The sequence below is a fragment of the Coccinella septempunctata genome, chromosome 4, assembly GCF_907165205.1.
Source record: "Coccinella septempunctata chromosome 4, icCocSept1.1, whole genome shotgun sequence".
Classification (NCBI taxonomy): domain Eukaryota; kingdom Metazoa; phylum Arthropoda; class Insecta; order Coleoptera; family Coccinellidae; genus Coccinella; species Coccinella septempunctata.
The window spans coordinates 9,771,666-9,797,280 of NC_058192.1; the positions used below are offsets into that span (position 1 = coordinate 9,771,666).

At 35.7% G+C, this 25,615-nt stretch overlaps 1 protein-coding gene across 3 annotated transcripts in view; it reads left to right on the plus strand.

Moving 5' to 3' along the window:
- Nucleotides 1-25,615, plus strand: part of LOC123311007 (zinc finger protein chinmo-like) — a 62,965-nt gene that overhangs the window by 15,431 nt on the left and 21,919 nt on the right. The window contains exon 1 of one of the 3 annotated variants that reach the window (XM_044894751.1): nt 3,262-3,484. The exons of 1 other annotated variant lie outside the window; for it this stretch is intronic. In XM_044894751.1, the coding sequence (XP_044750686.1) occupies nt 3,472-3,484 (13 nt within the window). In that variant the 5' untranslated portion in view covers nt 3,262-3,471. Of the gene's footprint in view, nt 1-3,261; nt 3,485-22,122; nt 22,311-25,615 lie in introns of those variants that run through there. One more of the 3 variants, XM_044894752.1, reaches the window with a different exon arrangement.

Genomic DNA, 25,615 nt, shown 5'->3' on the forward strand with positions numbered 1-25,615 from the left:
CTCGTCCGAAAAACAAATCCCCTGAAAATTCAATAAACAGTTAAATACCAAGAAAATCAATATTATCGTCACCTGAGACTACAACCTAGAGTCTAGACCACTCTACTGTTTGATCATTATAGAAGTCATTGAATGGGAACTCTACGTTCATGAGAAAAATAAAAAATACTCACTATGTATTTCCTATTATCCCTATGTGGTTTATAAAGCCCTTTAAATTTGATCTTACGAATGAGGCTAATATTTCAGTCAGGAATACTACAATATATTCGCCAAATTCTGAATTCTACCTCATCTTACTTGATCCAATTCCGAAGAGAATATATTATGTTTTGACGAAAAAATGTAAGTTTACGTCTGATATAAATTTGCATACTCAAGGTTCCATTGCCAGAAATATAGAGTGTCCCAATATAAATAGTTCCTTTCGTAAACAGTCTAGCCTGCATTGCCAAGCGACATTTTATTTTTAAAAATGTATGCTTCCCCAAAACTTATTTCCGATAAGTTTTCGTCTAGGGTATATTCAGAGAGAATTTGTTGAAATATCAAATATATAGATACATACGTGTATTATATCATGTCCCAGCATTTACTAATGGAAGATATAATGAATATACACGTACAGATTCAAATATGAAAATTGAAATTCTTATTTTAAGTATTACTATCCAACTTTTTCCACAGAAAGAAAGATTCCTTCCAAAGATTAGTTACCTATTACTATTTGAGTGGTTTCTGATGGCTTTCGTATACATATTTCTGCTTCGAAGGAACCATACACCCTGTCTATACCAACGTGAACTTTTTAGGTTTGTTAGTTCTTGTCATGTGCCGAATAATGAAATGAAACCATAAAAATTCTGTCGGCATGCAAGCCGAAAAAACTAATCAATATCGGGATGGATTCTAGTTCATCATTCCAGAATTTCATGCCGTATCATCGTGCTAGGAGGCATGTAGGTATTTATTGCAATTCGATTGGATTAATCGTTTCAACCATTAGAGAACCCCTCCTGATGGCGGGAGTATCGATTCTGGGCTTATAATTTCTAATAATTTATGAGTACAAAATGAATGGATAGGGAATTGTTCCTGAAATTCAGGAGATAGAGAATCAATCGACCAGGGAGCATAAACTAGGGTGGTGGGAGTTCTTTATGGGTTTTGTTACAACGGAACAACTGGTGTAAAACTGAGACCATTGAAAAGGTGGTGAAATAATGAGAGAGAAAACTTTCGAATATGTAACACTTTTCACTAAAAAATAAAATTTTTAATTTTTCCATTTTTCAACTTTCAAGTTAGGTCAGCTTTCGAATAGTTTTTCTTTCAGGATAATAATCGTAGATCTTAATGTGGTACATATTCTGATAGAGCCATACTTCTAGTAATAAATCTGAGAAGTTCCTTCACCTCAGCGCAACCGTTCGGTCTTGACGAATTATCAAGTGAAAGTTGCAATTTTTGAAATATGCCCTTTCCAAGATGAAAATCTCAACGAAGGGAGATAGGCTTTCGAAACTCCTCGCAATATATTCAGCGTGTTCGAAAACTTATATTTTCATACAAAAATTTCAGATATCTGGCCCTGTTTTGGAGAAAATAATTTTTTTTGTTTTTCCACTTTTCATTTTCGAGTTGACTTCAAAGAGCTCTCTGGAGTGCAATTCTCTATTGAATTATCAACTGTTTGGTTTTCTAGAATCTTAAAAACAAATTCTATGCACTCGATATCCTAAGACAGTAATAGAATATCCTGATTTTCAGACAGAGTAGAAAATAGGTCATTTTAAGGGGGTCAAACCCCTTGCTCATTTTTGACCCAAAAAATCTAGATTTTCGAAATTGAGTTTTTGCCTTTGGGTGGAAGCCTTGGCAATGCTGATTATAAAACCGGAAATCCCAATTGGATCAGACGAATATAACAGGAGATATAGCAGATTGAAAATTGCAATTTTTGAAAAATGTCATTTCCAAGATGAAAATCTAGAAGAAGGGAGATAGGCTTTTGAAATTGCTCGCAATAGATTCAGCGTGTTCGAAAACCTATATTTTCATACGGAAATTTCAAATATCTGGCGCAGTTTAGGAGAAAATAATTTTTTTTGTTTTTCCACTTTTCATTTTCGAGTTGACTTCGAAGAGCTCTCTGGAGTGCAATTCTCTATTGAAGCATCAACTGTTTGGTTTTCTAGAATCTTCAAAACAAATTCTATGCATTCCATATTCTGAGACAGTAGTAGAACATCCTGATTTTCAGACAGAGTAGAAAATAGGTCATTTTAAGGGGGTCTAACCCCTTGCTCATTTTTGACCCAAAAAATCAAGATTTTCGAAATCGAGTTTTTATGCTAGGGTGGAAGCCTTGGCAATGCTGATTATAAAACCGGAAATCCTAATTGAATCAGACGAATATAACAGGAGATATCTCAGTTTGAAAATTGCAATTTTCGAAAAATGCGATTTCGAAGACGAAAATCTAAACGAAGGAGTATAGGCTTTCGGAATTACTCGCAATAGATTCAGCATGTTCGAAAACCTATATTTTCATATCAAACTCTCAAATATCTGAGACTGTTCACGAGCCTTTGAAGGGCTCACTGGAGTGAAATTGCCAATAAAATCATCAACAGGTTTTTTCGAATCTACAGAACAACTCTTTTATGCATATCCTAGTATAGTAATAGAGCACCCTGACTTTCAGACAGGGGAACAAATAGGTCATTTTAGGGTGGTTTAACACTTTGCTTGTTTTTAACCCAAAAAATCGAGATTTTCGAAAGCAAAAGATGACAAATTACCTTTTAACCTTTTAAAATATCTTCTTCCAATGTTTTTGGTTGGAAAACCCTCCAACGCTAAATGGGGGGAATTATCGTCCATAGACGAATGGTTGTTATTGATAAAAACATAATCAGAGACTAGAAAAAAAGAGAAAAAAATAGGAAAAAAGAAAAGAGAGAAGAGAAAGAAGAAGTTATAAATGAAAATAAAATAACTTTGACTGAAAAAAGAAGTCCAATCAAAGTGTTTACTTCTATTTTACCCAAATTCAGGGTGGTATGATTTCGTGGATTTCCCCCGTATAAAAATTGTGCGAATAGATGAACGCATCGCGTCCCACCGCGACAGCCGACCGCGCAACGTAACCTTGCTGATGCTAGATACGACGTGCACCAGTGCGGGCTTACGTAATGGGGCCTATGCGAATCTGGCCCACCCGGTGCCCCCCTGCCCCCCCAAAATTATTTGGCAACTCGCTGCCGGTCGAAACATTATTTTTTCCTGGTTGCCAGAAATAGCGGCCGCTTAGAACTATTGCAATTAGCTGGCGAGTGTGCGAATGATTTTGAATTGTAACTTTTTTTTTCTGCTTTTTCGCTGCGCTACGAAACCACTGCGGGCTACGCAGATCGACGTCAGTTCCTTTTATGCGTTTCATACGATTTCGCGACAAATGAGTGAAGAATGGAAATGAGAGGTGAGTCGAATATATTTTATTAAATTTTTTTAAAGTTCCTAGAGGATAACTGGATGAGTTTCAGACGTGTAGCTGAAATATAGCAACCTATTTTAATTTTTATTTAAGAAAATACTCAGTTTGATGAATAAATGGGTCAAGAGCAATTTAAATTCCTGAATTTTCAAATATAACCATTGAGTATTAAATCATTAAATGGGGGTTTAACACTCAATGATACAACTAAGAATTATATAGTTTCCTGTATGGTATTCTGGAGGCTCACTCTCTTGAAAACGACAAATTATCTCACATATTGAGTATTTTTCATTCTCATCATCATTCCTTTACATTGAAATGCATATTCAATCAAAATACTATCAGATTCAGCAGTAACCTTATGAAATTTATCTTATGACAGTTATTGTAAAACTGAATCTTATTGTGACTTCGTAGATACACAATTATTATTTTTAGTTACTCATTTTTCATTTCAAACGTCGAAAAATGCTAGTGACAACTGATAAAGAATAAAGTAGAAAAGCAGCCTCATGAATTCTTTTAATTGTAACCGAAGCTAAAAACACCTGTCTCTAGCTTTTTACCCTAACAAATATTCATTAAAATGCTCATTAGTTATTCAACCAAATGTTTCAATGGGGTTAAAAATGAATGAGACATGTTACCATATTTATTTTCTCTTTTTTATTATCGACTGAGAACCTAAAAGAGTTGTTGGTGTTCCCCTATAATTGCAAGGGCTAGAAAATGCCACTCCTTAAATTTGTTTCACAAGAAACGTTCCTCATTCATATCATACCATTAAAAAATTGATTTCTGATAGCTTCATTCATTTTGAGTTGAGGTTCCTTATCATTCCTTGCTAAAAGTCCCATGTTTTGAAAAAAAACCTTGTCTTCGAACTTAAATTTAGCCATTAGGTGGATATCAAGCTGATTTTATAAGGGAGCACTATAAACATTTTATTTGATTGCCTTCTTGCTCCCACAGAATGTCTGCCTTTTTCTTTGAGAAGAACTTCGTCATAAATTTATTCATTTACACTATTTATATTCAGCTTAAAAAAAAGTGATAGAAAACACTGTTATTTTTCACTCTTCTCCAAATAATAAACTTCTTGTTCTTCACACCTTATGTAGTTCATCATACAATGTGCAACATTGGAATTCTCTTATTCTTCATTGAAGATATAATTAGGTATCTACATATGGATATCCATAATTGAGAAAAACTCATTTTTGTGAAAATCATATAATCTGTTTCAAATTTAAATGCAGATATTTCATCCAGATTTATTCATGATTTCAAGCGTAGGATTTTCGAATGAATACGAAATATGATAACCTAACGAACGTTAAAGTATTGCTTTGGCTGTATCATTCATTTACGACTTTCTTCAGATTACTTTTCTTGTGCAAAATGGCGAAGGCGCTAAAGGAGCTTACCATCTTGAGACCGAATATTTCATTTCATTCATTTCCATGAATGGAATAACTTCAGAACCTCATGAAAACCTTCAATTAATCACTATTTAACCTGTAGTTTGACCGCAAAATGTCGTAATTTTATAATACCGTCCATTCATAAGGAAACACTGATAAGATCTAATGAATTCCCAGTTATTCAGATTTCTGAATCCCCAATTACGAAAATAATCAGTGAAAATACCAACATAAAATATGTAACATGTGGTTTAGTCATATCAAACTTCACAGCATAAGTGCATTTTTGTTTTAACTTTTCAAGAATGCATTCATCCATTGTTTTCTATTATCTATACAATGGAAGCTTGAACGAAGATATTACAGGGTATTGTATTCAATATTATAAATATCTTTCGATATTGATGGTTGTCTTTGAATGCAACAGTATGAAAAATAACTGAATATGAACGACAACTGTAATTCAGCAAATATTCATAATGCGAAAAATAAGTAAAGATAGGTTCAATTGTACTGGAGTCTAAAGTTCGAAAGTTCGAAAATTTTCGTATAATCGATATGACAAAACGAAAGTGGAATATGCTCCAGCCAACTCGCTGTAGTTGACTGACTGATTCCCATTTCAAAGTCGTTTTTGAGTTCGTTGCATTCTCGAATCTGACGATTTCAATATTTTCCGCTATCTCTTATCGGGATCATTTGAGCAAATATCTCGAATTTTGTTTTCCGTATTCATAATTTTTCGTGTGATAACCCAAGACTACAATTATGTAGATAATCGGTCAATTCATGTCTGTTGCATCATGGACAGGTCGTTGATATTTCAATGTTCGAGAGATGTTTACGACAATTCTTTCTTGATATTCTCGCAATTTCTAACAGTTGACGTCTGAATGATTCCTGATCAAATGATCCATGAAATGGTATACAATATTGAATATAATTTATTTTTGAACACAATGAAAATAACGGCTTTAGGCTCTATGGAGAATGAGACAATTTCAACTCCTAAATCTGCAACAATATCAAAATCATCGACAGAATAATTTTTAAAGACCTCTTAGCTGATACTCTAACCTGGCATCTTGCAAATTAGAGGTGATGGCCAAAATGAAAGTTCATCGTCCAAGAAGAATCTATTATCTTATTATTCTCCATTCTCCCCCACCAGATCTGCTATTATGTTGGGAAGTGAGGAACTCTTGATTCAGACTAAGTTTAATGTTATTGCAGGACAATGCACTTAATGATACAAGGTCAGAAAAAAGCTGCAACGTCTATCTTTTTCTATAACTAGGCACAAATTCGGTGCGGTGTTACGTTAGCAATGTCTTTGTTTCCGGGTGGGCAACCAGAGGCGTGCATAGGGTATTTTACGAATGACTCGACAAAAAATGACAATTTGAATAGTTCCATCACCATTTGAGAACTAGAATTCGTAGGCTTATCTGAGAAAACTTACATCATGGATCATTTTCGAGTATAGTTATCTGTTTTACTGGTGTCTTCTAGAAGTTTTCTTCCAAGCAATTTGATTGAAATGACGTGGATAAGAAACATTGAGTTCGACCTATAGAAATAATTCGATAATGTGATACTAATAAGACTTATTATGCTGATGGGGTTTTGGGGGAATAAGCATTCTAGTGATATTTAATTATTTAAGATTTAATTTCTTTTTGTCTTCCAATTCAGTGGAAATTATGAGAAAAAACTGGTTATTGAGAAGCATTGCCTGTTAAAAACCAAGAGAATCGATATAAAAAGGGCGACACAATACCGAAAACTTTGCTATAAAAAATTAGGCACTATCCATCTCCAAATAGCATCATTCCAGAATAATCTGTGCTTTTGCCAGATCCCAATGAAGCGACATCCATTTGGCGATAATAGACGAGTTCAATGTTTCTTTGCTCCTACACACCTCATAGACATTCAGAGCCTGCCTGCATAAATTGACATAAGATTACATATATGAGAACCTACTGCGTAGAATTCAATGTTGAATGACCTGGCAATATGTAAAGCCAATAATTTGGCATGCGAATAGAGCAACTCCCACCACATAGTCTCTATTCCGACCAGTCTAGCGCAAATTATTCCTAGATGTTTGTGCAGGACAATGCACTTATAGATTCAAGGTTAAGAAAGAGCTGCAGCAACAAGTTTTTCTCTCTCTATTAGCACTTCCGAAATTGGTCAAATACCAACTAGTTTTTCGTGGAGGGGGCGTTCACTTGGTTCTATAATTGGAGTCACTGATCCATAAGATTCACGCTTGCAGCTCTTGGGAGCAATTTTTTATCGGGAAGATTATGGGCATAATTTCACGAAGAATTATCGGTTGTGAAGTAGTCCTCCGAGTCTATCTATGAATTTGAATAAAGTCACTGGAGTTAGTGAAGGAGTGATGGAGATATTTTCTACGCTACGATTGATTTTTGCATTCAAGTTCACATTAAACATGTTCATCTTTAAAGAAGTTTTCATTCTAAGAAGTTACAACAAACTGATGCTGAACTGCTTTTTTACCTGCAATTCACATTTGATCGTCATGAAATACGTTTTTGAAAGTTGCTTGTAATCTGTTTATCACGAATGAAGTGAGTGATCAATACTGGGTGTTCTATCCATTGTGCCACTCAGTATACAGGTTGAGTCTTTGACTTGTACATATATTTTTACAGAACCTTCCTGAGGTTGAAAGAAACACTTATTTTCCTTACAATTTCTTCGAATTCTTTTCGGTTGAAAAGATACAGACTGTTGAAAATCCATGGAAAAAATTTAATTTTGAGTTGTATCTCACAAACCATTCCATGAAATGGAATGATTTTCGGAATATGGTTTGTTATCGACATTATGAATCATCTCTGAACACAAATTTCCACCCACATCTTCCAGTTTCCTCAGTATTTTCACATTTCATACGGAAAAATCTACTGAATAACAAAGTTGTTCACATTAAGTGTTCCAAACATACAGTTCTCATTTTCTTTTTTCAGAACTCTCTCCTGCTATATATCACAGAAATTCAAAATTCCTCTTGAATCACACAGCATCCATGAAACCTCTGGGACCAACATCCCTCTCTGCTCCCATAATACAACAATAAAAGAGCCATTCTCAGGCGTCCAGCGCATTCTTTTATTTCCTTCGTGGTAACAATCTAGTCATACTTCACACGTGGTCTTTCAACCGTGAAGTTCAAGGCCTTATCGTGCCAATGCATCTACGCCACTGTCTTCTGGCAGTGTTTAGAACCGGCAGATCGAATGATTAATAACTCGGCGTTCGAAAATTTCAAGTTTGCATTCAATAGTGATTATGTTTTATGTAATCGCTAAGGTTAATGTTCAGCTCAAGGTTCAGCTCCAACTTTGCAAGCTCCAAGCAGCCAAATTCATTGCAAATTATACATGTTAACGCTCTGGGTGAACTTCATGAGTAATTTGAGGATGACTCGTTCTATATTTGGATGGGGCACTCGGAGAGTTAGATGAGCATCAGGAAAAATAAGGAACAAAAATTTCAATTCATTTTCTAAAACAAGGTGTCCGAAAATTTGCTCACAGATTCTCAAGACAAAATTAAAAGACTTCACCAGTGGGCCTCATCTCAAGGAGATACAGCCCCCCTAAAAATGAATTTGGTAAACAGGAGTTTTATTTGAACCCCCTTGACACACTTTTTACAGGGCCATAATGTCTCTGGAAGCACTAAATTTTAACGACGTATGTATTTGACTCCCTTGAAAATTGTTGAACCGTTAGAAAGCCAAATTTTTCTTGTCTCATGAACTCAAGTAAAAATGTGATTGCCAAGTAGAGTTTCAAACTAATCTTGAAGTGCGTTAGAATTTTTAACATAAATCTAGCCTTTTATGAATAATTGCAGAGGAAATGAAAATTGATAGAGCTTTCTGAGGGTTCAATATCAATATCATCAAGGATATATATCAAGGAATTCAAATAAGCGTTTAATGTTCATCGACTCCAAAGATATTGTGGCCCAGTAAAAAGTATCTTAATATTTAATGAGACAGTTTTCAATATAATGTGACATTCTGCTCCCAATAGAGTTTGCCAAATATTCAACAGAGCAATTTATCTCAACCTGGTATTATCTATACATAAGGTCTATAATTATAACAACGGTTTCATCAACTAGTTCGATATGAATTAATGATCCTCTCGAACGCCTTCTTCAGCAATGCATTGACCTAATCTGCAAAATTCACATCTCCAAAAAATTTATTCCGTCTCCATTCAAACTGATAAGTTGACTGCCTAATTTATGTATCGTAAGATTATATTGGATGTTTTCGAGTTATCTTATTTAATTATAACCATCATCTACACATCTTTGGAAAAATAAAAGATAACTCGCCAAATTGCGTTTGTTGCAATGAAGTTCAAGAAACTCTAATCGCCTACAAGGTTCACACGTGTAGATAAAAATGCCTCGCCAAAATATGATAGTTGATAAGGACAAATCTTCATAATTTGAGTTAAGAGGCTTGTTTGCATAATAAGTAATGCAAATGAGGTTGCCTTACTTCATTGAGAATTTCTGCACATAAATTATACAAGCATACTGTGGGAATAATCAATATGCTTGGTGTAGGTAACACAAAAGGCTATGTCTTCGGGAATAGTTAATGTATTGGCTTCAGGCCCTCATATTAATGACGCTCATTATCAACATTAGATGGTGACTGAATTATCCGGTTCTAGGAAAAGAAATAAATCAGAAGCCAACGATCTAAGTGACTTTTATGACGATGGTTTGAAGTAGGTGTCAAAATAGGGGTAGGTGAAGATTATTACTCTTATTCTCCAAGGTACCAAGCTCAGAACTTGATTGATATTCATTGCAAAGTGTAGAGAATTTCCTCAATTGTTGTAGTCTTGAATATTTTCAGAACTATGTTGAAACTGATACGCCAGTAGATACTGAACATGCTCGCTTTTTTCAACTTTTGTATACTAAAATCGAGTTTGCTGTTGGTCTTATTTTTCCAAAAGTTCTATTCCAAGATTATGATGCATGTGATCGTGAAACAATGAAACTACAAACTTGACCCCCTCGATCTCAATTTCAGATTCATCGACGCTTACATACCGTACGATTCGCCAAAACAATTGTTAATTAAAGTGATATAGATTCATTTATAACATCGAACCAACCTTGAACTAGCTGTAGCAGCAAAAAACATTCTTCAATTTCATAAGCATTACCACATGCATTATTATGGCGCAAATGTAATGAAGTTGATGTCTAGTATAATATCGTAAATTGGTTCAGTTATGGGCGGCTCTCTTTTGAGTATTGGTCACGGGATGTTTGCACGATGATATTCAGCTTTTGCTGAGAGGAATCGCATTCTTATTTATGTTGTTCGTGTACTCTCTACGGACGTGTGGGTTTTGATGAATATTAGCTTAGCCTTCTGGCCTTTTGCTAAGTTCATCATCTGCATCATGGATTTCATCATGAATGAAATATATTTCGAATGAGCCTTATCAATTTGGGCAAGGCTCGGTCATCATATGTTTGACCAATTAAAGCTTTTGGTATTACTTAATGATTTCAGATATAACCACGTATTTCTTAGGCTAAGTTTGTGAATGTCCAAACAATTGAGTTTTCCATAAAATCATCAGTATTATCCAGCTTTACTTCTTCATATTAGGCAGGTTATTCGGTACAGCTCAAGAAATACTAGACGATAGGGTCCACAATCTTGAAAGTAGATAACCCAACATACACTTCTGTCGAATAATCCATGTTTGTTGTGGAGTATTATATGGAGGTTCAAATTCAGTTACTCATCAGGACCCACATTTTCCTTGTAGGGATAATTGATATAGTTAATTACAATCACATTACAAATGTATCTATATGACGAATTGAGTTGATTCTCAGAATTTTCAAATAGTTCCTCGGAAGATTGTTTAAACGATCAGTATGAATTCACTGGACCAAATAACCATGAGGCGTTCACCTACTTCTCTTTCATACAAAAATTGATGAATTATAACAATGTTTTCACCTGTCTAGTGTTTCACGCTCAAATGCCAATGACGTCTTTCCTCTAGGAAATAGTTCAAATTCTCCTACTTAGAATTAAAGAGCAAAGAATATTGCTCAACCTAGACGTAGACTTAATTTCGATGTTCATACTGTTGCATTAAATATAACGTACAGTTTTTGATTAGACGTTCATTGCATCACGTTTACGAACAGTGCAGGATTTAGGAAAAAGCTTGGGGTCCTAACCTTTCATGTTTTCACAACAATATATCGGATACTTATGACATGTTTCGTGAGGTTTAATAGTAAGCCTTCGTATATTGCGACTTTCAATAGAAATTCTCCTGATTTCAGTAAAGACAATCAAGCCTGAATCCAGCCCTGTTCGCAAATATCCTTTTTCCTGCAATATGTAAACACTGCGCAAAAAAATTAACGCACATTATGGAAATCTCAAATTTATTCTACAACTGAAGGTGTTCTCAATGATAATTATTTTTATCAGAATTATGCATACATATGTTATCCACTTTCAACGGTTTTCTTCAATACAGGAATTCTCGATCAATTCTAGTGATCAATAGTTTTTCTTTCGTTTGATTTTCTACACTCGATCGCTATGCAACGCGAAACACGCAATTTGACCCAAGAGGAATGTGCCCAAGCGGTAGTTTTGCGAGAAGAAGGGTGGGCATACACAAGAATTGCAGAAAGGTTTGGAGTTTCCCATACAAGTGTGTCCAGAATGTTACAGCGATTCAGGGAGACAGGTATGAATGTCCGAAGACCAGGACAGGGCAGACCACGGGTAACAACTGCCATTTAAGAACGTTACTTGAGAGTTTCTTCGTTGAGACAACGGTTTGCAACCGCTCGCCTCCTTCAGCTTGAGCAAACTCATGAGGTGCAAATTAGCACTCAGACAATAAGAAATCGCCTCAGAGAATATGATTTAAGGCCTCGTGTCGCGGCAAGAGGCCCAGCTCTTACCCCAGCCCATCGAAGGGCGCGTTTAGATTTTGCGAGAGAGCATATCCATTGGGAGGAGGCCGATTGGGAAAGAGTTCTCTTCACAGATGAGTCTAGATTCTGCCTCTACCATTGTGATCGACGTTCCCTTGTATACAGACGTCCACATGAAAGATATGCTCAGTGCAATTTCCTGAATACTACTGGTTTCGGGGGAGGATCGATTATGGTATGGGGTGGAATATCTTTGACTGCTCGCACAGACCTAGTGGTCGTTGATAATGGAGCTATGAATGCTGATAAGTATATAAGGAACATTCTTGAAGAGCATGTAGTGCCATTTGCCCCATACATTGGTGAAAATTTCATTTTTATGGACGATAATGCCAGAACCCATCGTGCGCGCATCGTTCAGGAGTACCTTGAAGAGGTTGATGTCTCTCGAATGGAATGGCCAGCAAGAAGTCCAGAACTCAATCCGATTGGGCAGGTTTGGGACAACCTCAATAGAAGGCTGAGAAGTTCAGAAAATCATCCAGCTACTCTTAATGACTTAGGAATCCAACTCGGAGAAATCTGGGAAGGATTAGATCAGAACATTTTAATATCACTCATTTTGAGTATGAACCGTCGTTGCCGAGCTGTAATTAACGCAAGGGGTGGAAATACCAAGTATTAAATCACTTATCAGCATTTCAGTATTTTGAAAATTGTTCATTTCTCTTCTTTCACATAAGATTCGGTGAAATCCTGAATTTTTCTTCCATTTAATGTGTCTTGTTTCGTTCAAAACCTTCCCGAGAGAACATAAAAAATAAGTTATAAAGTCAATGTAAAGTTAACTTTAAACATTAAAATTGAGATTTTCAGAATGTGCGTTAATTTTTTTGCGCAGTGTATAATATATTGTAGTTTCATATGTTCTTTGCAATGAAACTCCATGCTTGCAAAACCTAATTTCTACATCAACAGAAAGAATGACAAAGATAATTCATCAAATTCCTCAAGTGATAAATTAATACTAACAATAGAAACACTCACTTCAACAACTACCAATATTTATTTGTGATTTTTTCACCATCAAAGGGTGCTGAGTATCGGTTTCCTATATCAGGAATTCCATTAAATACGAAAAACTTTGTTCGGTATACTCAATCGATAAATGATAATTTTCGTATTCCGCCGACTTCCCATTCACCAGTTCCCTTTACTTATGCAACACGCAAATAATTACGGAAAACTCGGGAAACCCTCTAGGGGAACTCTCAAGGTCGCATTTTAAACGTGTTTTCTGTCTTCGAAAGAGTCGAGCAGGCCGCTGAAAAAGATAAATCACTTTCCTTACAAGCGAAAGTATCCACAGGATCCCCCTCCCCATTATACCCTCGTTTCTTTCCTTCCTATTTGGGTCAACTCTTGCATTCGACCGAAAGAAACCTATTTGCATGCCCATTGTTATCCCTTGCTGCTTCAATTTCGGGAATTATATTCCCCATATTGGGGAGCTTGTATATGTACGGGGTGGTTAAACTTGCGATATTTCGCGAATTGTTTTCGTACGAGGAAGACGATGAAGTATCTCAGAGTCAGTGAAATTGGTTCGATTTCTGATGGTGCACAAAAGGTTTTTGTGGTGGAATACGCTTTCAAGAGATCATTATAGGGGTGGCGCTTGTGGAACAAGGTGAAAATGAACCACTACTCTCTGCTTCCTCTTCTCATTTTCATTTTAAAATAATCCATTATCTGATATTATTTTCGCTTCACCGGAAGAATAGTTCTTCTTTCTTGGCTTTGAAAAATACAGTTTCTTTGACGTGAAAATATAATCTATTTTTACAGAAGGTTTTTCTCCTCAAACTTTTTTGATAATCCTCCTCGATTGAAAAAATGCTATCGTGTCATAGGAATTTTTCGATAAGTAGGTATGGGTTTGAATACCCTATTTCAAATTGTTATAAAAAGATCTATTTGTGTACGTATAATAATGAATAAATTAGATTTAGATTACATTTCTACACTAACCTGCAACAATCAGAGCTAAACACGATTTAAATTATTCTTTTCCTCTTTCAAATTTTTTGAACAGTTTTTTTTCAACCTTTCTTTTATTAGAGCCTAATAAATTGATTGAATATTTTGAAGTGTTGTCGAAAACATGTCTTTTACGTAGGCAATGAAATGAAAGTACGGTTCAATTATGAATTTTCATTAATTTTTCAATTTGTATTTATATTTCAGGATATTCATCAATTAAAACCCTACGAAAAAGGAATGTTTAGATAACAATTCAAGAACATCAAACACTTCTTAATCCAAAGTGTCTCATTGACCTCAAATACATAAATAATGCGAACATTCGAATTCTATACCTAAGTTCAACCATTTCATACCTATTAAAGGAGTTTATGAAAAACCCTATCAATGACTAAATCATCGCCAGCAAAATGACAAAAGGTTTATACATGTCTGGCAGAAAAAGTTAGGGTTGGCATTCAAAAAATTCCACCCCTGGTAGAGGTTGCATGATAAACTACTCAATTATTCAGGGTGCTTCCAAAAAGTGCTGAAGTTTTAAGGGTGTGATTCCTGGGAGAAAATTGAAGACGGTGTTTCATGTAAACTGAAGCTCTAAGGCAGTTCCTCGAAAAGTTAACGCTGAAGAGTTGAAGAAATGGCATTTTATGGATATGTTCCACCAATGTGAAAATTAAACTTTTTTTCGCATAGTTCACACTGAACGAAGTTACACAAAAAGTACAAGTGTTTCGCTATTACTGGGGTGTATTCAGTAATAAAAATTGAAAAGCCATTAGGCTTATACACCTGAAGATGCTGTTTCGATTACGAAACAAGTGGAGTGGTATAATATATGGGGTTTGAAACCTTTTAAAGTCAAGTTCATGTAAAGTAGCACATAAAATTGTTCCTGAATAGTCCTGATAAAATGCAATTGAATGATTCGATGATGCCTCTCGAAAATGATGGAAATTGCATTTAACACACTATTACCTGAAAGTATATTCATGTTACGCATATCATTAAATTAACGTTTTGAGCTCTTGTAGCAGCCATAAAAAATAACGTTCGATTTATGCACCAATAAATTGGTCGATACTTGATACTATAAACTGGATGAATGTGCCAATAAAATGAATTTCTGCTGAAGGAAATTTGAGCTGAGGTGGTGCCCTACCTACTGTCCATTATTATGGTTGAAATAGGCTCATCTTGAAGTCGAATTTTCGTCTATTTGTTAGTGAATTCTATATTTCATATTTCTAAATCATTGATGATCCAATACACGAATATTCCAATTGAGAAATTTCATTTCTTACTCCAGCTATGTCGGATGATGATGTGTCGCCAAATTCTGCTCCAAATTATTATTATTTTCAGTATAATTTCATCTACATACACTTACCTACTCTTATCCCATCGTTTCTGATACTCATCTAAATTTTTCTAAGACGTCACTGCCTGACCTTGTCATATTTCGATACCTGCAACTATAACAAATAAACTGTTATTCCTTGATCCACGTTGAAATGTGGTTAAGATTTCCTGTCGATACTTTAAAAATAGTTCACCCAGAAATAGTTTTTGTTTCTCTGCGTAAAACAGTGTTTTTCTTCCGATATTATGGAATGAACCACATAGTTTTGAGGCATTTCAGCCTCAGGAAGAAGCACCCAAAGATAAAGGTTCTAGCAGAAACTGACGAGAACAGATTTCCACTTATATATGCGAAACGCTTTGGAAAAATTTGATCTCCAAGCTGGGAATGGGCTAGAATGTGATCTCAGATTCCCATAGATAGATGGAATACAAGAAATGCTTCCTCTATCAAAATGAAGTACGAACCTTGTACAGTTGTTGTAATATCTTTGGTTGGTACGAATTAATATACTAGCCAACCATAGTAAGACCGCCATTTTGCATAACAAATTGACGTAATATATACTTCACAATGCGAACATCGATTCAGAAACCACCGAAATAGATATTGAGTTAAGTAATACACGTATGAGGAGTGAGATCCTCGCTTATAATTGGGTTATAGGCAACGGAAATGCTTTTAGTGATCTCTATTCACTCACCGAAATATAGTTGGTCTTCTAGCTTGTCCACAAGATTTCGTAAGGTTGACATGTATTTTTATAAGCTGCGGTTAGTATGCAATTTGTAACCTAGATAATGAAATTATGCAATTTCTCGGTTTTTCCATAGGAATGTCAGTTTGAAGACTCCTCTCATCGACGTCATCTTCGATACTGACATTTATTAAAGCACTTAATACACTATTAACGGTCTTAAGTGTACACTGAAGCACTGAAGACTATCGCAAACATGCGGTTACTGAAAAGCCTGTCTATTCAAAAGGTGTAACTTTTTGATGATTGTTTGGGGTAGGAGGAACCACATTTGTGGGTTTTTCGGATATATCCAAACGAATTTCACATTTTTCTTCGGCCAAGCAATGGACTTCACAAATATTACATAATATTATTGTGACATTTCCGCAACAGGAGGTCTGGTGTACAAAATATTCGAATACACACCCAAACGAATCAACATTGGTCGTTCACGACGTCATAGGTCTATTTGAACTTTTCTTCTCAGTATCTAATTGGCTCAGCATCTTATTATAATGCTCTGGTTTTCGTTTCTATGATCAAGCCTTCGTCGATTCTCTGACTGCGTCCTTGCTCGAACGTTGCGATAAAACTCACATAACTTGGGGAGATTTTGTAATTTCCTAATGGAACAAACGACCGTCGTTGATATTTTGAATGCGAATTATTGGGTCAAGGCGGCGTGTGTGCTCCTGATAGAAGATGCAACAGAACGCCGAAAGTAGCACACGAAGAATAGAGCGACAGAGATAACGAAGGCAGCGGCTGCGAAGCTTGCAACTATTGATTCTTCCCTCTATTTACACAGAAGAAAGTTTAGGCGGTGCAGCCTAGAATCTGTGTCAAATCGGACTTTCTATTTCTGCGTCTTGCGATCCAAGACAACGGTGAAATTGCTCCTCCTGAAACGTTGCAACGCACACTTAGCATATTAGTCGGATTCTTATTTGAATGCAACTGCTGAGCGTGCCACAAAGACTAGTTGGTACGTAGAAGCGTTTGTCAGCGTTTTAGCGATGCGGAGTTTGTCGTCACCGAAAATATGCATCGTAAATCAACGAATAATTGCTTTGCATGACTAGAATCGGTGGGCGTTCAATGATTGTATTAAATCCATCCTTCTTGTTCCTAGAAATGAGCGACTTGGCATTCGTACTAAAGATTTTGGTTAGCGAATAAGATAATGTCAACCGAAGCGTCGAAATGATCAGATTGGTTGAATTTTTTTTCTTTCGAAAGAGGAGAATCAGTCAGTAGTTTCATCCTCCTCACCCAGTATTCAATAATCATAAATCGAATCAATATTTTGGAAAGATTGATAATCTTTGGTAACTCTATCGCTGAAACATTTATCGATAGATTATTTCTACTTCTACTCGTCCTCTATTTTCTCCCAAATTCTGAATTAGGATTCAATATCTCTATAATTTGCAGATAATTTTAATATGACAACAATCCAAAAAGCTCTCTTGACATTTTACCTGGATATTTGTACAGCAGGAGCTAAGAATAACGTTCAGACACAGAATATCAACCCTCAAAATGCCATAGCCTAGCTGACGACGAATTTTTTTGAACGCATGTTATTCAGGGTGGATCGTATAAATATTTCAACACTAGATTCTTGAGGTCAAAAGAAACACTGTTTTCCTTTAGCATTTTCTTCGAATCATCTCGATTTGAAAGATACAGGCTGTTGAAAAACCATAAAAATAAGTTATTTTTAGTTCTATCTCACAAATGGTTTTATCGAATGGATTGAATTTCGGAATATAGTTTTTCATTTATTCGATGAATCTTTTTCGAACACAAGATATCACCCACGTCTTCCAGTTTTCTCATTATGACCATTACGTACCATGAAAATACCAAAAATTTAAAGAACCCAACTCTTGAGACTAAGTTGAATGCTATCTGTTGAATGTTTGAACGTTTTGTAAAATGAAAGTATTCTTCATATTTTCTCGTATAATGCGCCGTTTTTGAGTAATTTGATGTTCAAAAATTAAAAAGTACCTGTGAAATTTGAAAAATTGGGTACTTTGGCTGAATACAACTCTGGTTAGAAGATCCACAGATGTGTAGTGTCACAGATTTAGCTAGTTATTCTGAAGGTAATTCTGTATTTCGAGGGGTGGAACAGCTCATCATGAAAACTTAAAATGGCTGTTTCTTTTTATTTGTGTTTGTGTTTCTTTTTACCTCAAAAATCTAGTGTTGAAATATTTGTAGGAGTCAAAGATTCACCCTTAATGTGTAGCAATGTACAGGATGGGAAAAATTCGTTGTCTACTGAGAGGATCTCGAGAACAATAGCAGCTACTTTAATTTTTTTAAATGCAAACTTTTATTGAATTTGTTATTTTTGAATTGGAGAAAAATCTTTTGTCCGTAGATTCTACGTATTAAAGTGCTTAAGAAGGTTCAAGTTTCAGATCTGTAACTTCAAAGACAAAAAAGTTATGAGAACTTTTCGGAATTGTCAAAATCTCAATTTTTGTTAATAACTCGAAATCTAAAAATGATAGGCCAATTCTGTTTTCAGATTTGGATTAGTCATGAAAAATGAGATCGCGAATGTTTTCTTCTAGATGCTATAGTTCTCGAGATCCCCTCAGTAGACAACGAATTTTGCCCACCCTGTACCTAATACAAGATTCTATAAAATACCGAAAATGCTCCAAGGGGCCGTACTTAAGTGTTACGTCGAGCATTTCAGGAATATTCGAACAAAGCAAGCGGCGTTTTCGCGAAGTTATAAAATAATTTCTTATTGTTATTCACGAGAAGAATCAGAAAATTGATGTCGAAAACCTCAACCTTTGGCACGTCCATCCGCGCCAGTTATTCCACTCCTGAACCGCGTTCAAGGAGCATCTATAGGAAATAAAATTCTCTTGCCGTAGGAATAATAAATAGGAGGCCCCCTACAACACAACAGAGCGGAATTCCATTCTTAATGAATGAACCATCGAATTTCTGGTCCTTTTCGCCATACTAGTTCTATAGGCTGTACCCTCGAGTCTCTTCGTTGATCTCAAGGTCTTCGGCCAACACGTGTATGGTCTTTTCAACACATGCACATATCGCATAATTAAAATTCGAAATAGATGGCTTAGAAACTCGCGGTCCCACATTAGCATACGCAAACTATGGTCATATCTCATAGATTTTATAGCGCGATGTATTCACGTTGTCTTGTTCATTCAATGTGAAATGTTGAGTAGAGTAATTTTCTTTATTTCGTGATGCAGTGTAGTATGTCCTAACTAGGATTCAAAGATACATTCAATATGAGTGTGTAGGTATACAGTTTGTTCCGAAACACAACAAAACCAAACGAATGAAAAAACTTTTCAATATATCGCCTTACTTACCAACATCGAGGACTGAAAAGAAGGAAATGCCTGATTTTCATAGCCCAATAAGAATTTTTTTTTGTTTTCTTTGAGACATACCTTTAAGATGCCAAAAAGTCCATGCAAATAGAAAAACTGTTTCCCCACATACATACAGCGAGTTTGGTGAAAATGCGGCAAAAATTCAAACGTTATTCCTTGGCTTATTCTAAGAATATTTTGTTCATTCATGATTTTGGAAAAACTACTTTATTTCAAAGATGAAGGGAGAAAAAAATTTGTGACAACCATTTTCGATATTTATGTTCGATCGCCAATAATGAGAAGATTGACTACTTGCCATTTTTGAAATTTATTGTAGATTCAGCAAGTTAACATGTACAAGCTGTCCCAAATTCTAGCTGTCCAGTGGGAGAACATCGGAAACTAGAAAAGCTACAGCTAAACCGATAAAATACCTCCGACCTTTTTTCCGAGAAACAAAGAATGGTGAAAACCGCAGCCTCCTATGAGGATTCGTTTTTGAGTTGTTAGCAAAAATTGAGATTCTGACGATTTCGAAAAGTTCTCATAATTCTTTGTCTTTGAAGTTACAGATCTGAAACTTGAACCTTCTGCAGGCACTTTCATTCGTAGAATCTGCTGACAAACGATTTTTTTCCAATTCAAAAATAGCAAACTCAATAAAAGTTTGCATTGAAAAAAGTTGGCCTGATATTTCGAAATTTTTTGCGCTCGTCAGTGGATACTACGTAAAAAGTGCCTGTACAAGGTTCAAGTTTCAGATCTGTAACTCGTTATATTTTCACGTAATCTTAAAAGCACAATGATTTGAAATTCGAAAAAGAAATGAAAAGACCATTTCATTTTTGTATAATGATTGGATAAAACATGATTTCATAGCTTAATGTCGTGAAAATCCCATTTCCTTTATTTCATTTTGATTTCAGAGAAATGCTTGACTACAAAATCTTTAACCTGAATACGTTAGAAGTTACTATCGAATAGTTTTCGTGTGTGATTAATCTTAATGGTGAACTAGAATGGAATAATTAAATCAAGTTCACGAGTATGAATAAATCTGGCTCAGTCAGGAAGTATCAAACTCCAAATGTTATTGTACCCCCAAATAACATGAAATCCACATGCAAGTTTCCTGTATATATTGCTACATTTTTGCCACAAAAAAAACTTCGACCCAGTGTGCGTAGAGAGCTAAAAGCTGATTATATCGATGATTTTTTTCAAACTAACGCAACAAGTAAAGAAATTGCTTAATCATACCACTCAGAAAAATAGTCCATGAATAAGTTCTCCAGAAATTTGCTGCGACATAGCTATCACTCGAAATAAGGCATCGAAAACATATTTCGATCAATTCCTATTTTGTAACAAAACTAATTATTATTAGTCTAGAAAATGACCAAATACAGAAAATATCCATGAACTTCCACCTTTAATTTCTGATTGTAGATAAAGACTCACATCAGTGTTATTGGCTTTTATAATATTCATGAATGAACTACAAGGATTATCTTTTTTTGATATACATGATGACGTACTGAACTTGAAGTAAATCTCTTGCTAAAGGAGTACGTCTTACTTCAATCGGCATTATGACGAGTTAAAATGCAAACACTGTAGTTTTATTGACTTTATTTCAATACGTATTTAAATACTCAAATACTGCTTGAATAATTGTAGGTTGTATACCCTATGTCTTCGCAGTAGAGCTTTGAGTTTTCCTAAGTAAAAAAACTGATAATTATAGACGTATAATTTTATACAAACGATAATTCACAGATATGATGAATATGAAGATAGAAAGATAAGTATGCTTGATCCATCAATTCTGATGGATCAAGCTTTCGATTTGAAATCAGTGACATCTGTAGTTCCACTCCTGCTGAACTTATCCAATTGATCCCCAAAAATAACCATCAATTGATTGTCACATGAAAAAATTTAATCAGACTATAAGGACAAAAAAATCCTGCTGGAGAAAGATCAATTTATTCCTGCTGAGTATCCTCTCCTTTGCACTATTCCACGAACAGGCGATTGAAATACATATCTTGTTTTTATCTACTGATTCTTCCAAATATATAGTGTTTTCTTGGAAATAAAATGCTTGAAGTCACTCCTGCTGATACAATAGACCTAACCCATCACCCTGAGAGTTGACAAATTCAAATTCTCATTCAACAAGATCTAGATGACGGTTTCAGAAACTCAATTAATCTAGCTGAAAAATCGCTCCGTAGTTTTTCACATTCCTGCTGAGCCTAATATCTTCCCCCTCTGTCAACCAACTGACAAGCAATTAATATTTTCATGAGGTGGGACTCAATTGATCCTTCCCTCTCAAGATGCCTCGCCGATCCAGCGAAAACGAGCCTCTCCTGCTGTTTTTCCACTCCTGCCACTTCCTCCACTCCTGCTGAACCTTCTTTTCGCCCCCGAGTCGACTGACTGACAGCGAATTGACATTTTTATCAGCTGTTACTTTCTGCCACTAGCCCCAATCTTACGGCAGCGCGTCGGCGAAGGCGTCCTGCCACCGCCAACTTGATTTTCGACGTCCGTCGTGGTGCGCTGGCAACTATGCGTGCATATGCGTATTGCACTGGCATTGAACAAAACGCACAGATAGTGAGCGTGTTCGCAGTGTCGAAATCTCGCAAACTAGTCGTGGTTGCGAACGGGAGGTGTGCGAGTGTGTCTGTGCTTGTATCGTTGGCGGATTGAAGCGCGCACAGCCGAGTTGCGTGCAGCAGGAATTGAATCCTCTCAGCAGGGACCAGAACCGCCTTAACATGCCCTCTATTCGAATTTTGTGATAACTGGATTAGCCGCATATGTCTTTTGGAGGGTTTCAATTGAAGTAAGTTCGTAAATGAGGCTTTTATCACCTGTTTTATCCCTTTGTTTGTTACGCGTTCCTTTCTATTCGGTCAAGTTTTAGCGACAAGGTTATACCATAGCGCGGTGCAAGCTAACGTAGAGTGAGACGGAGAAGCTCATGCGCCTGCTGGCCTTGCGCTTTGAGGCCGCTAGGAGTGCGTAACATAGGCCAGCACGAGGCTTGCAGGACCGGCGTTACTTTCAAATATCAGGAAGCGAACAGTGCCACCATCAAGTTACTTCTGAATTTGGCAATTTGCTTCTATTGTGATTCAACTTCCATTATATTCTTTGGTCCTTTTTGAGTTTCCCAACTTGTAGTTTTTTCCATAATCTAGTTGTGCTTCAACTCCTCCAATGAAGCAAGGATATGGATGAACCTTTCCTCAAAGTTTCATATAGGTACATGTGTCGATTCTGAAAAACAATTAAACGCACTGGTTTATAATTCCTCAGGAGTTTTCTCCATACTATTTTTTGTTGTTTGTGACTAACATTTCTAGATCGATATCCCCATCAAATTTCATTTTCATACCCAGTTATTTCTGGAAAAACCTGGTTAGCAGATGGATCACTTTTTAAATTTATTTTTGGTAGCCAACTTTTGAACCAAATATTATAGAGCTACCTCTAGTTTTCGGGAAATATTTTGTAAGCCTATCGGCTGATGAATGAAAAGGTGGTTATAGTTTTTCCTTCATTAGTGGCAATGATTCAACTCAAAATTGCGTACGTTTGCTAGGGCATGGTGGATTATTTGGGTTTGTACGCCGTTCAGATCTCGATAAAAGATGTAATCGCCGACATATTTTTTTCAGGTGTCTCAATTTCACTCCCATCATCTCGAATTTGGGAGTTCATACTGCAGGACGGATGTCGGTTATCTTATATTGTCCTTGATATAACCGAATTCCAATTTGAACAGTTCTAAGCCTAGTCAATAGACGAATGCGGAGTCACTCAATCGAATATCGCCGTTTGAATTATGCAAATTGAACTAGGAACTACGATTAAGGAATAAAAATAGATAATTATCTCACAGCCTAGATATACAACGAACTGACCTCCAAATTTAACGCACAATTGAAACTTTATCGCGTTTGGGAGTTCTGAAACTACAATAAGGCGATAGATTGCCACTTGAAGTTTTTATGCATATGTTTCTATTGTTGAAACTCAAGGAACATCTATTGTTTATCGATAATTCGCTAAATAACAAGTATAGTTAGTAGATCAACCTTCGAAATGTTTTCATATTTCAAGTGGATCTAATACACTTGGGGATAACCAGAAGATGGGCAAGTGCCAGCACAAATTTTACGTTATTTTGCCAAGACCAAAAATCTTTCTTGATTTTTGATGAGTCCTGGCTCGATTTTTGTGAAAATTTCATAAGTGGAAACCGTTTTATATCGAAGGAACGATATAAGAGAAGAGATTATAAGGAGGATCATCTTTTCGCTATGCAAATACGATACGATTGGAAAGAAGAAGCCCACTCGCTTAAAAAAAACATACGTCAATTGTCTAGCCGAAATTCAACACATCCAATCTATAACTAGTCACACAATTGTAGACGTAGTTTACAAGATTGTTGCACTGCCTTAGCCTAACAGCATTGCCCTAGTATATAAAGCTTATTCCGATCATTTCTGAAAATAAGAGTATCAGAAACGCGAGCAATTAATTTGGGAGTAGTTTTAAGAGTACTTGAGCATTGCTATTTTGATGCCTAGAGTTTCAGTAACAAGCAATTGGAGGACAAGACCCGTTGGTTATTGCCATAGTCTACATTATTAACGTTTATATCTGAATCTTCTGGAATGTTAACTTTGTCGCACACCTCATCCCAAATATTATTCGTGACTCCCAAGATCAACATAAACATCGAAATTCTTGAGAGAATATGAAATTGAGCTTTCGGCATCCTTTTGCGGTTTGATATACAAACGATGCGTTTGAATTGAAAAACAGACTGAATATTCAATGTAAATTAGACGTTTCATCTCCTACGTTTCACATATGATTACAAAAGCGGATGTCATTCCAAATAGTTAAATGAATGTGGACGTCAATGAAAATCTTATTCATCGAATGGATTGAATTCGGTATTCAAAAATATCTCATTAATATTTTGTGGGTTCGAAACCCATCCTCGTATCGTGGAACAGATTCTTTGGATAGTTGGGTCACTGAGGAAAGACTTATAGCAGTATGATACAACAACATGAACCTCAAATAATCTTCTCTGTTGAAAATGTACTCAAAATTAGTGAGAGAAAAAATTCAATGATTCTCTTGCTTTTACTTGTTCCTTCATACGTGTAAAATCTTCATTAACTTTGTGTTCGCTCATTAAAATTTACACATGGCTTTGAAACTCCTAGTGAATTACTCAAGGAAGAATGCTTTGAACTAAATTATATTATTTATAAACACGTTTTCAAGATAACGAATCATATTTCAGTGAGATATGGGTGAAATCGAATTCACATCCTTTTACACAGAAATTTAATCAAATTTTTCGCTGTTATCATTTCCAAAATGCCGATAAAATTCACAATTTCCACTACAATCGTTCTATAATTCGGTCACAATTACGTAAGGTTTAATACTGCTAATCCTCATTATTCTAACACAATTTCAAACTATAAAAGTATGAATTTCTCTTCCATACTTCTCAGAAATTATAGTTATTAATAGATGGATCGAAAGAGGTTAAGATCAAAGCTTGGCTGACTAGCTTCTTCAAATTTTGCAGACACATACACGATGTCTCTCTGCGTAATAAATCCTGAGCTGATTTAATTAACCCAGGAATATATTTTCTAGTGGAGACATTGCTTTGGAAGCACTTTCGCTTTTGTTTGGCGTCCAACCAAAATTGGCAGCGATTCTGTCCAAGGCTTGTATTCAATTCGGTTAAATATTTTCATTCGACGCATATACAGGGTAAGTCTTCGACTCGTACAAATACACTGCGCAAAAAAATTAACGCACATTCTGAAAATCTCAATTTAAATGAAAGTTAACTCTACATTGACTTTAAAACATATTTTTTATGTTCTCTCGGGAAGGTTTTGGACGAAACAAGACACATTAAATGGAAGAAAAAGTCAGGATTTCACCGAATCTTATGTGAAAGAAGAGAAATGAACAATTTTCAAAATACTGAAATGCTGATAAGTGATTTAATACTTGGTATTTCCACCCCTTGCGTTAATTACAGCTCGGCAACGACGGTTCATACTCAAAATGAGTGATCTTAAAATGTTCTGATCTAAT